The sequence below is a fragment of the Alligator sinensis genome, unplaced genomic scaffold (genome assembly GCF_000455745.1).
Source record: "Alligator sinensis unplaced genomic scaffold, ASM45574v1 scaffold737_1, whole genome shotgun sequence".
Lineage (NCBI taxonomy): Eukaryota > Metazoa > Chordata > Crocodylia > Alligatoridae > Alligator > Alligator sinensis.
This window is the reverse complement of record NW_005841930.1, coordinates 1,923,656-1,935,733: the sequence shown is the minus strand read 5'-3', so window position 1 is coordinate 1,935,733 and position 12,078 is coordinate 1,923,656. Positions and strand designations below refer to the sequence as shown.

Genomic DNA, 12,078 nt, shown 5'->3' with positions numbered 1-12,078 from the left:
GAATCAGGTCATTTATTACTTGATCTCTGCCACCCCGGTTCTGAAAAAACAATTGAGTCTCAATGATTCCATAAAGTTTTTTCAAACAAAAGAGGACCAAAATGAAAATCTCATTTAAACATTAAGTACTTTAACATGTTAGTTTATTTTAATTCAAGAAAAAGCTTACAGTCTCATCTAATTAAATATGCATAGCAAAAATCAGGTCTGGTGCTTATAAAACAATGTGAATTTGCTACAGACAAAGGATGAAAAGGAAAAAGCAACTATAGTGGGTGGCTGCTGAATCACTTTAGATTTAGCTTACTTGGAGATATATTTTGAAAGGAAGTATGTAGAAAGGATAATATTAATAATTCTAGAAAACAACCTCTTTAGCCACAAAAGAGATGTAGTATGGGCAGCAAAATAAAACTTTAAAGTAGTAAAATAAAAATAAATGTTAAAAGCTTGCTACTACTTTTCTGGAAGGAAAATCTTTAGAAATGAAGGTTAGTTCAGTTTCCATGCCTATTTGATTCTGACTTGTTTAAGCTTTCCCACTAGAAAGCCAGATAAAAGCATGAACTAATTTCACATAGCTTAGTGAAAAGCTAGTTACAAAAAATGACTTTTACCCTTTTACTTTGATTTAAACCAGTGACCTAGAAGTGAAAGACTAGTGAAGGACTGCCAATGAAAAGGACAGGTTGTCTGGAGCTATTTGGGAAGGCTGTATTACGGACCAGCTGCAGGGAGTAGTGCCAGGTGTTATAGATTAGCTGCAACATTCCACAGGCCCTGCAATCCTTGCACAAAAAACTCTATGTAAGGCATGATGCACAAAATGGGAGATACTGCATCAATTCACTGTAGAATATTTGAACACCAGTTTATGGTAACAAGACAAAATCCTTATGCCTAGATACAGTTAATATTCCACTTAAATACAAATTAATCTATTTTCTTCACATCAAACCAGAGGATGAGTTTTCAGGATTACCTGACTCTTCTACTAAATACTGTAGATACTACAACTCCTCCATGATAGTTCACTACTTTCTGTAAGATGAGAGTGTGGACAAAATGAGCAAGTTAAAATGTGTGCTGAAAAAAGATGCCACTTAAAAAAAAAAACAAAACAAACCACCCCCCTCCCCCAACCTACTAACACATAAGCCATCTTATTTATGTATTTAAGAGGTCTAGCTTATTTAGGCAATATTACAATACATAAAACTACAGAAAAGTTATTCTAGCACAGGGGCGGGCAAAATATGGCCCGCATCTGACCTGCCAGGCCATTATACCCAGCCCGCAGGGCCCTCAGTAAATTAATATTTATTTACTCCTGGCTGCCTGTCAAAGCTGACACAAACCAGGGGCAGCAGGAGTCAGCAGCAGGACCGAGCAACCCAGCGCCGCTCCACCCCCAGCCATTTCACTGTCTTCCTGCCTGCACTGCTCCAGCACCGCGTGGCTCCTGGCTGCATTTCTGGACCGCAGGACCATGGGGCTGTGCCGGTACACGACTTCATTTTAATCTATTGTGCGATCACCTCTATGTACACTACACAAACATGTAAATCAGGACAAAAATATTTTTTGTAATCAAATTAATGAATGTTGTAGGTATTTGCTTTTTAGAATATAGTTCGGTATTCTTTTGGTTTTGAGATGGTAAAACCCCTTGCTGAAAGGAGTACTTCCAGGGGTAAGGGGAGGGACTTCTAGTCACAAGATGGCAACCAGGGTAGAGGACACCTGTCAAGGGGCAGGGCTACCCATGCAGCCCCTGACAGCTTGCCAAAACTCGGTAAGTGGCTCTCCGCCCAAAATAATTGACCGTCCCTGTTCCAGAATATTAAGAAGCATTGTCTATTTGCTGGTTCAGCTATTAGTTTTATCTTCCTGACTTCTTCAAATTATTGTACTGTCTACAAAAACTCAGGCATGCAGCTACTATAACCAAAAGTCTTTTCTCCAGCCTCTGAACTTTTGCTAGATCAATTCCATATGTTAATGCTTCGACTCTTGCTTAACCGAGTATAAATGCTTAGTGAGAAACTAGTTTTACTATTTACATCTATCCATTTATGATCAGGCAGTATAGTCTAGTAGACATAGCACAGGTTAGTACACAAAGTCTGTTTTCTAGTCCCAGTTCTGCTACTAAGCTGATCTACAACATTGGGCAAGTCACTACACACCTCTATTCATTTCTCCCAACACACCATTTATTTTACTTATTTAGACAGTAAGCCAGGGCAAGATGCAGTCCACCAGCTGATTACACCCAACCCTCAGACAGGCCCCCACAACCAATTGATTGAATCTGGCCCACAGCCGAGCCCCACCCACACCACACCCATCAGACAGCACCACCCCAGCGCTGGCCAGCATGCACAGCTTCCTGGCAGGGCTGCTACTACAGCCACCCCGGTACTGTTCGACTCCATTCGCCTCTAGCAGCTCCTCCTCCTCCTGCCCCTGCTGTACCACTCTGGACAGCAGATAACATGGGGAAGCCATGGGGGATGCGTGCTAGGCTGCAGATGCCCAACCAGGCAGGGGGAAAAGCTTTAGCCAGGAGGCTCCTACCCCAGTTTGCAGGGATTCCACCCACATATGCTGGAACAGGAGCTGCCCAGCTGTAGCTTCCCCCTCTACCCGGTTGGGCATCTACTCCCCAACATGCATCCCCATGACTTACCTGTGTTATCTACTGCCCAGAGAGCGCAGCAGGGGCAGGAAGAGGAGAAGCCATTGGAGGTGAGGGAAGTCAAGACAAGAAGTATGCAAGCAGCTGCAGCAGCAGCCCTGCCAGGAGGCTGTGAGCATTGGCTAGGGCCAGGGCAGTGCTGTCTGGCAGGCATGGGGTGGGTACAGGAAAGAGCGCAGAAGAAGCTGCCCCAGGCAGGGCTAGGCCCCATGAGGAGCACTGTAGGGGCAGCTGCAAGCTGGACTGGGGGGTGGGGATGAGGGCGGATGGCCCACACCTGCACTGCTTGGGTGAGCTCTGTTGCAAACCTCCTCTCTACACTCACCCTGGCTGGGTCCTGGGACCTAGTGCATGGGCAGCTTCCCACAAACACACACACACCTCCCCCCCACAATATACAAGCGTAAGACTTCATTTTGAACTATTATGCTCAAAATGAAGCATCACCTCTATATGCACAGCTCAAAAACCATTAATCAGACCAAAAATATTTTTGAAATAAAATTAAAATGTTATACTAGATGTTTGATTTTTAGTATACTATTTTTTTAATCTATAATTTGTTAAAATAATATTTTCTGAAGGACTATGTGAGAGGCCCTCACCAAAACTCATTAAGTGGCCCACCAGCTGACATAATTGCCCATCCCTGCAGTAAATGCTTTAGGGCAGAAGCTGTCCCTCACTGTGCGTCTGTATACTGCCTAGCACTGCTAAGGTAAGCTCTGGCCCTTTAGTGCTATATAGTAAGCAAAAATTTAAAATCTGAGGAATATGCATAGGTCCATTTTCCAGACTCAAAGTTAAAATGAACTGCCATAAGTTCCCATAAGAAGTTTTCAGAGTTGGGAAGGTCAAACCTGTCTGAGGTGGATACATTTCAGGGTAGTGGCCAGCAACATTTTTCTGGAAGTGGGCTGGGGGCTGGAATCACCCAACTCACCAAATGGTTCACTAGGGCGCCCCAAGAGAGGACAAGGAAGACTGGCCATAAACTGTTAGAGGATGGTATCAGGTTGGATGCAAGGAAGAACTTTATGGCAAGGGTGACCAGAATCTGGAACAGACATCCCAAAGAGGTGGTACAGTCCCCAACCCCGGAAGTCTTCAAGAGGAGACTGGGCAGGCACTTTACTGGGATCATCTGATCCCAGCAGTATTCCTACCTAGGGCAGTGGGGTTGGACTTGATCTTTTGAGGTCCCTTCCAGCCCTTAATTTCTATGATTCTAACTCAGGCCTTAGGCAGGTCAGCACTAAGACCCAGCACCAGCATAGCAAAGGGTGCTCCTGGTCAGCTGGCTGCAGTACAGGGCAGCATGGGTGAAGCTGCCTGCTGGTCATCCTCAGTTTAGCCCAAGCATAGCCAGCCAACCAGCCCCCCTTCCCCCTTATCCTCAAATGCTATCAAAGCACCTTAGCTCTGGGCCAAATCCAGTAGTTGGCTGCAGGTTGCAGACCCCTGCTCTAGGACATGCTCTTCATAAAAACTAGTTCAAATCTATATATTTAGACCCAACTTGGAAAAGACCACATTTGCAAAACGTTTTTAACTCCACAGCTGACCAACCTGTAATGACATAAGCTAACCTGAGTTACAAATGCAATATGATGTTAACACATGAAAAGTTTCAATAAACTCGGGCAAGAAGTGCTCTGGTTTAGCAGGTAAATCGATGTCTGTGGAATCAAGATGCCATACAACACATTTGTTTCAATATTTAAGCGCACACACAAAAAAGGAAAAAAACTCAGGTAAATTAAACTGTGCATGCATGCATGACTAACTATGCTACTTAGCAAGTATGTTTTTCTCAGATGTAAAGGGCTCCACAATAGCTTAGCCAGACAGGCAATCACTTCTTCGATAACCAAGTGCAGTGATTTTCAACCAGGATGCTGTAGGAACTCAGCGTGCTATGAGATCCTTTAAAGGACGCCACAAGTACCATTCAATATTAGCTCTATTAGCTGTGCAAACACCTAACATGATTCACAAGATAAACCAAGATATTTTAAACAGGAAACCACAGTGTCAAAAAACATTCTGGCCTGTTGTGGTTGGAGTTCTTTGCGACAGAAGAATTGCTCTATTGTTTCCCACAGTCAGAAAGCTAAGAGCTAAAAAAAACTAAGAGCTGGCATTTTAATACACAAGGCACCCACTGGAAAAGGTTGAGAATCTCTGATCCAATATCTCATCTATTCAGCTCATTTACAAAAAAACCCCAAAACTGAACCTACAATAAAGAGGAGGAGTAACACAGTGGGGAGAGAATAAAAATGCATCTTGTTTCAAAAAGAAAAACATGTAATTTTTTTTTCTCAGACCTATTTCCAACCTATTGAGGGATTTCTCAGACTTCCTGTGCTAGGGAAGCAGCACAAAGATATTATCCAAGCCCTTTTTTCATACCCCCTACCCTAAATACGATGCGTCACAAGTGGCATGTTGAAAGCATATCTGTAACACAAAGTGCTGATGAGATTCTGGGCAATGCTAAAGGCCACAGGGAAGTTCTGGCAGTGATCTTAAAGCAGGCCTCAGAGCTGTCTTAAATTATGCTGGGGCCCCAGAGTAAGTCAGGGTCAGAAGGTCAAAGGTGGCTTAAAGCAAGCACAGGCTAAGAATTCTGTGGGGTCCTAAAGGAACTTCATTCTTGCATCAATATTTCCAAAAAAAGTATAAAAACTACAAAACCCTTAGGAAGAAAAATGTGCGTATATGCTAGCCTCAACAGCAATTATATAGTTACAGTTTTAGCTGGAACTGGTTTTACATTTTTCCTTTATAAAAATTATATAGAACTTTACCAGAATTTTTTCCTTAAAAGTAAGAGACATCTATTTATATCTAGGGTACCTCATATACTCTGTGCCAGAATTACCATTTTTGCATTACCTGATCAAGAAAACAAACAAACAAACAAACCTCTTCATTATGTGAGCAGTGTAACAACAGTGACTAACAGTTTCTTTGTTCTTCATAATCTGAGTACTGTCAATTATATGGTGGTCTGTTTTGAAAGAATGTAGTTACCTTGGACTTTGCATATAATGAGGGAGGTTATTTAGTTCTAATAAGTAATCTCGCTCTAACTTCAGGTCATTATACAGTCTGGGTGTGTTCAAACCTAAAAAGGCAGACATCTCAGAAATACCCGACAAAGCAGCAACAATAGGTCAGTGAAGCCTCTGAAAACTCCAGGAGCCCCCCACTGGTCTACAACAAGCAAGAAGCAAATCACTGCTTAGATATTTAAACATATTCCACCATTTTGACAAGAACAACAATTTGAAATCACCAATTAACAAAACATTTAACCTCTACCACTCCATCATGCACAATTTCACTTTGAAGATTCAAGCAAAAAACATATCTTGCACCACCACTTATTTAACTGCTGATTAGAAATAAGGAAAGAAGAGATAGCAATTTAATACAAAGTCTATGAACTTAACAGACCCAATGTTGGTCCATATTTCATTGTTTCATATGAAATGCATACAGTACCTTTTATCTCTAGAGCTCAAAGTATTTACTGAGGTGGGTAAAATTTGTCAGTCTCCAGAGAAGTAGATAGCAAGTGCGGTGTTTAAGCATCTTGTTCAAGTTACCCGAACTGACACAGAACACCAAGACATTCTGATTTCTAAGTTTCCAATAAAATACACCATGTTGTCCACCCTATATTTTACTAGACACCCATGTTCTGAAAAATCCACACTAACGTTGGGAAAAGTTATTAAACATTTTTATGGTAAACACTGGATCTGTCATATTCCGATTCACAAAAATGAAGCCATAATTAGTTTTTCCACGTAAATAGAATTCTGTTGAGAAGTTATCTGCAAACAACCTACTGTGTCTGTGACAAGCATATTCATAATTTTAAATAGGCCTTGAGAAATCCATTTACCCCTGGTGAGCTGGCATGTTATTCTAGCAAACCAGGGGGCCTTTGCATCAATTCCTCAATATTAGGGGTTTTTTTTATTTTAAAAGTCAGAAGCTTGTAGGATTCCCTTCTAAAAGTAAACCATTGGTAAACATATGCTAGAGAACCTTTCCAAGTCTGCATACAGCTTTACTGCTTCTACCACTACACAGATTCCCAGAAGCAGCAACAGAATAAAATTATACCAGTCAGCTTCTGTAACTATTCACTCTCCGGGGAGCAGCGAAGCAATCAAGTACCATGTCAATCTCATGCTTATTAAGAAAGAGGCAAGCATTACTGGGGGTGGGCACAGGAGGTTCCCAAGGGAGGTGCATGATCATCACAGTGGCTCTCCACTACTTCAGGCACTGCCAGACCCCCCCCCTCCAGCCACCACTGCTGTAGCTTCTACTCACCAACTGTGATGAGGGTAAAATCACTAGCAATCCACAGCTGAAGTACAGGGCACAAACCCACCTGAGGAACAGTGGGGTAGAACAGCAGTCAGCAAAAGTTTTCTGGCTAGAATGACCCAGCTTGAGTTAAAGGCAAAGTACTCTGCCATTTAGCCAGGGCATGGGCAAAGCCCCCCCGCAAAAAGTGGGCAAAGCCTCTGGCTCCACAAGCCTGATTCAATGGCTTTACTGATGTTGCCAACCCCCCGTGATGGATGATTCAAAAATTAAAATATGCTAGGAAACTGGAAATGGATGCTTACTACACATAACCTCTTAGCTGCAAGAAGGAAAAGGGACAGACTTGTAGAGACTCTCCCAATCTTGTTTGCCAAATCTCACAGATGAGGCTAATCTCCCTCCTTCTGAAGTTTCTGCAAAGGAGGAGGAGCTTTTAATGCTAATTTTTTTAAAGGCCTGATAACCAGAAGTGGATATAATAAATGGGGTCCCTTAACAAGCTTCCACCTTTTGGGGAGGAGGTGAGCAGCCAACATTGGCAAAAGAACAGGTTAGGGACTATTTAGAAAAGCTGGACATGTACAAGTCCATGGGGCCAGATGCACCTGAGGTTGCTGAGGGAGTTGGCTGATGTGACTGCAGAGCCACTGGCCATTAGCTATGAAAACATGTGGTGATCAGGGGAGGTCCCAGATGATTGGGAAAGGTCAAACACAGAACTCCTTGAAGAAAGGAAAGGAGGAGAATCCAGGGAACTACAGACCAGTCAGTCTTGCCTCAGTCCCCAGAAAAATCATAGAGTAGGGCCTCAAGGAATCCATTTCTAAGCACTTGAAGGAAAAGAAAGTAACTAAGAACAGTCAGCATGGTTTCACCAATGGCATGTCATGCCTGACCAACTTGATTGCCTTTTGTGATGAGAAAACTGGCTCTGTGGATGCGGGGGAAGCAGTGGATGTGATATACATATATGTAAGGTTTTTGATATAGTCTCCCACAGCATCCTTGCAAGCAAGCTGAGGAAGTAAGTATGGGTTGGCTGAATGGACTGTAAGGTGGATAGAAAACTGCCTGGAATGCCAGGTTCAACGGGTAGTGATCAACTGCTTGACGTCGAGTTGGCAGCCAATATCAAGTAGAAGGCCCCAGGGGTCAGTCCTGGGGCCAGTTTTGTTCAACATCTTCATCGACCATCTGGAAGATGGGATGCATTGAATCATAAGCAAATTCAAGGATGACACGAAGCCAGGGGGTGTGATAGATAGGTTGGAGCGTAGCACTAGGATTCAGAGTGACCTAGACCAGGCTTATCCAACATACGACCCACGGGCTGCCACATGGCCCTCCAAGCTGTTTTCTGAGGCCCAAGGTGCTGCAATGGGAAACAAAAGTAAACACTGTACTGTCATTGGGGGGGTGGGGGGGGTGATATGATACTGCTTCCTGTGAGGCCTTTGAATATGGCTCGCCATTGGGTGATAAAAAGTTCATGATCCGGCCCCACATTCAAAAAGGTTGGACACCCCCGACCTAGACAAATGGGAGGATTGGGCCAAAAGAAATATCATGAGGTTCACCAAAGCCCTGCACTTAGGACAGATGAATCTCATGCATAGCTACAGGCCTGGGACCAACTGCTAAGCAGTAGCTCTGCAAAAAGGACCTGGGAGTTACAGTGGATAATAAGATGGATATGAATCAACAGTGTAACCTTACTGCCAAGAAGGCAAACAGCATACTGGGCTGCATTAGTAGGAATGTTGCCAGTTGATCAAAGGAAGTAATTATTCCCCTGTATTTGGCATTGGTGAAGCCACATCTGGAGTACAGTGTCCAGTTTTGGGCCGCCACTATAGAAAGAATGTGGACATGAAAGGTGTGTGAGTGAGTGCCCCCGGTGGCTCCAGGGGCACAGCGGTAGTGGGAGCGCAGCAGCAACCAGCAGGGATCACGGACCACCCACAGACACCGCCGCCGGTGGGGTGGTGAGTGGCAACTGCCTGCAGGCGCTGCCGACACTGGCAGTGGTGCCTTTTTGCAGGGAGTGCACCACCACGCTATGAACACGTTGCCCCTGGATGTGGACAAGTTGGAGCAAGTCCAGTAGAGGGCAACAAAAATGGTTAGGGCACTGGGATACATGGCTTTTGAGGAGAGGCTGAGGGAACTGGGCTTATTTAGGCTGAAGAAGAGAAGACTGAGGGGGGATTTAACAGCAACCTTCAACTACTGAAGGAGGGTTCCAAAGAGGATGGAGCTAGACTGTTTTCAGTGGAGACAAATGAAAGAACAGGAACAACAAGCAGTCTCAAGTTGCAGCAAGGGAGGTTTAGGTTGGACATTAGGAAAAAACTCTCTCTCACTAGGAGGGTGGTGAAGCACTGAAACAAAAGTTACCTAGAGAGGCAGTGGAATCTCCATCCTTGGTTGTTTTTAAGGCCTAGTTTGACAAATCTCTGGCTGGATTGACCTAGATAGGGATAGATCTGCTCTGAGCAGGGGGTTGGATTAGAATCTAAGTCACCTCCTGAGGTTCCTTCCAACCCTAATTTTCTATGATACCTCCTTAATAGAAATAGCTTCCAGGGGATGAAAGAGAGGACAGAACTGAGTTTTTGAATTTTTTTTTTGTCCTAGATCTCACAGGTAAGACCCTCACTTTAATTTTCTTTATATCCATTTCTGAATAATGAGTTTAGCTCCCTCACTATGTGCCACATTAACATCTCAGGGTTTGGCCTTAAAAAGTAAGTTTGATAAAAGCACATTCAACTACAACACTAAAAATAGCAGTTTTTGCTCAGGAGTTCAATGTCACTTGGTGGATAAAATAATTATTTCAAAATTAATAACCATTCTCTCTCTTTAATCTTTCTTAAAAAAAATGCATGCAAGGTAGTCAAACAACAAAAACATGAAACACTACTTTCATGCTACAACCAATATGGCAGTTCTGCAAACTCAAAACATTTCTGAAATTATAGTTCTATCCAATTCATTATGTGGCATGTACATGACTTATGTAGTTCACCTTTAAGCCCAGAGGGTGCCAAAATGAAATGCAGGTTTGCATCTGCTAAGATGCATTAAAATAAAAGAAGACCACACTGGCTAGTCTTTATCTTCAGTGTGGTTATACCAAATAGGTTCTGTTGATATTGCATAAAACTAAAATAATAAAAAATAAACAGAAACTTGTAGTAATGCCTTTTTATTTATCTGGACTTAGATATATTTAGACTTTAGCTTGGGGGTGCAGGGTATCTTACTTTTTAACCTAAATGAAGGTTACCTTCAGGTGGACATGATAATGACAGTAACACCCATAACAAAATTTTCTACTCTTTTCCCCCAGAATTCTATTTTGAAAGGTATGCAAAGGTGCAACCAAAAGGTCCTTACCAGAAAGTGTTTGCAGGCCAATTTTTTTCCAAACCTCTATTATCTTTTACTTTGGCCTTTCATGTTTGATGGAGGAGGTATATTGTTTCATCAAATAACTGATTTGTTGTGTGCGTCAAAAATGACAAGAATAAGAGCAATACATAATTACGCCCTCACTCGTGTGCCTGAACATTTCACCTCCCGTAAGAGAAGAGAAGATCAGGCAGCTAGCTCACTTAAAAATCAACACCCTTAACTGATATTGGATGCAAAATGCAGCACTGCTAGGAATCCAACTTTCTGAATCTAAAGAAGCCACTTTCATATACCAATCAATCTCCACTGGCTCAGCAGGTGGAATAAGGAGCCTGCTTTTGAACCCAAGGCTCCTAATTAGTAGCACAGCATGGACACTTTCTTTTAAACATACCAAGATTAACAGAGACAACCAAACTGAGAGTGCAAGCTGCCTATAGTGGCTAGATGCCATGCACAAAGGATTGCAACCTGACACTTTTTGTACTATGCTGGTAAGAACACGCATTAACCCTCATCAGCAGGGCTAATTTCCTCCAAGCTCAGCTCAAGAGGAAACAAGGATCATGTTGCTTAACACTTGAGCTCTAGGTGTATCCTCCACTCTCTTAATACAATAGTTTAGAAGTTGTTTTACCAATTTTGAATTGAAGGTGGCCAATAATGGAAGTCCTTACATATTCAAATGTAATTTTTTAAATTGGGAGAGAAGTCAAGAGATTTCTAAAACATCCTATTTACATCTCATTTTTGGATCAATTAAGAGTTAAATAAAATAGGTGGAGAGTTTACAGTGCCGAATCACTCTAATATGTTAACTGTGCCAGCGAGGCCCTAACAATGCTTGCTTACCACAGCACCTCAGCAAATAACTTCAGGTCTAGTTTTTCCACCTAAACAACTGCACGGGAGGAGCACAACACACATTTCTTAAATCTCTGTAGGAAAGGTGATTAAAAGGATGGAAAGGGAAAATAACAGCAAGCTGCTAACTCTTTGCTGTCAAGAGTAATGGAGAGATAAACAGAAGATAATTATAGCACAGTCTCTCTGCAGACCGCATTGAAAAAAAAAAAAGTCTGCGAGTCGGCCGAATTAGACACCGTTCTGTTATGCAAACAAATCGCCAAGTTTATGGTGAGAGAAGCAAAGGATTTTGCTCTGGGGAAGCTGGACAAGCCAAACTCCTCTCCTGCTGGTTTTGTAATGCCATGCTCCTAACATGGCAGAGCCTAAGCATTTCCTTGAAGGAAGGGGCTGTCACTGTTCTCTCCAAGGAGTGGGGGAAGAGAAGCAGCCAGGCGCACACTGCGGCCTCCGGGCCCCCTCGGGCCCTGCCTGTTTGAATAGCGAAGCACCCCCCACCCCACCCTCCCGGCGGGAGCAGCCCGGCGTCTCCGAACCCGCGGCCTTTTGTTGCTTCCCCAGCTCCGCGCCCGCACGTACGAGCCTGAGCCTGGCTCCCCCGCACCTGGAGACGGCTCCGCTCCCGGGATCGGGCCCGCCCCGAGGTGCGACCGTTGGAGCCCCCCAACGGACCCTCTGCGCACGCGCGGGGCCCCCTCCGCGCCCCTCCCCCACGGCTGCTCGGGGGCGGCCCC

General features: G+C 43.6%; 1 protein-coding gene across 1 annotated transcript in view; it reads right to left on the bottom strand.

The window, feature by feature from the left end:
- The window catches only part of REV3L (REV3 like, DNA directed polymerase zeta catalytic subunit), a gene marked incomplete at its 5' end in the record, with an annotated part of 206,159 nt that extends 194,090 nt beyond the window's left edge, over window positions 1-12,069 (bottom strand). Inside the window, one exon of the mRNA XM_025198872.1 lies at window positions 11,949-12,069. Coding sequence (XP_025054657.1) covers window positions 11,949-12,069 — 121 coding nt within the window. The remainder of the gene's footprint in view (window positions 1-11,948) is intronic.
- Between the last annotated feature and the right edge of the window lie 9 nt (window positions 12,070-12,078).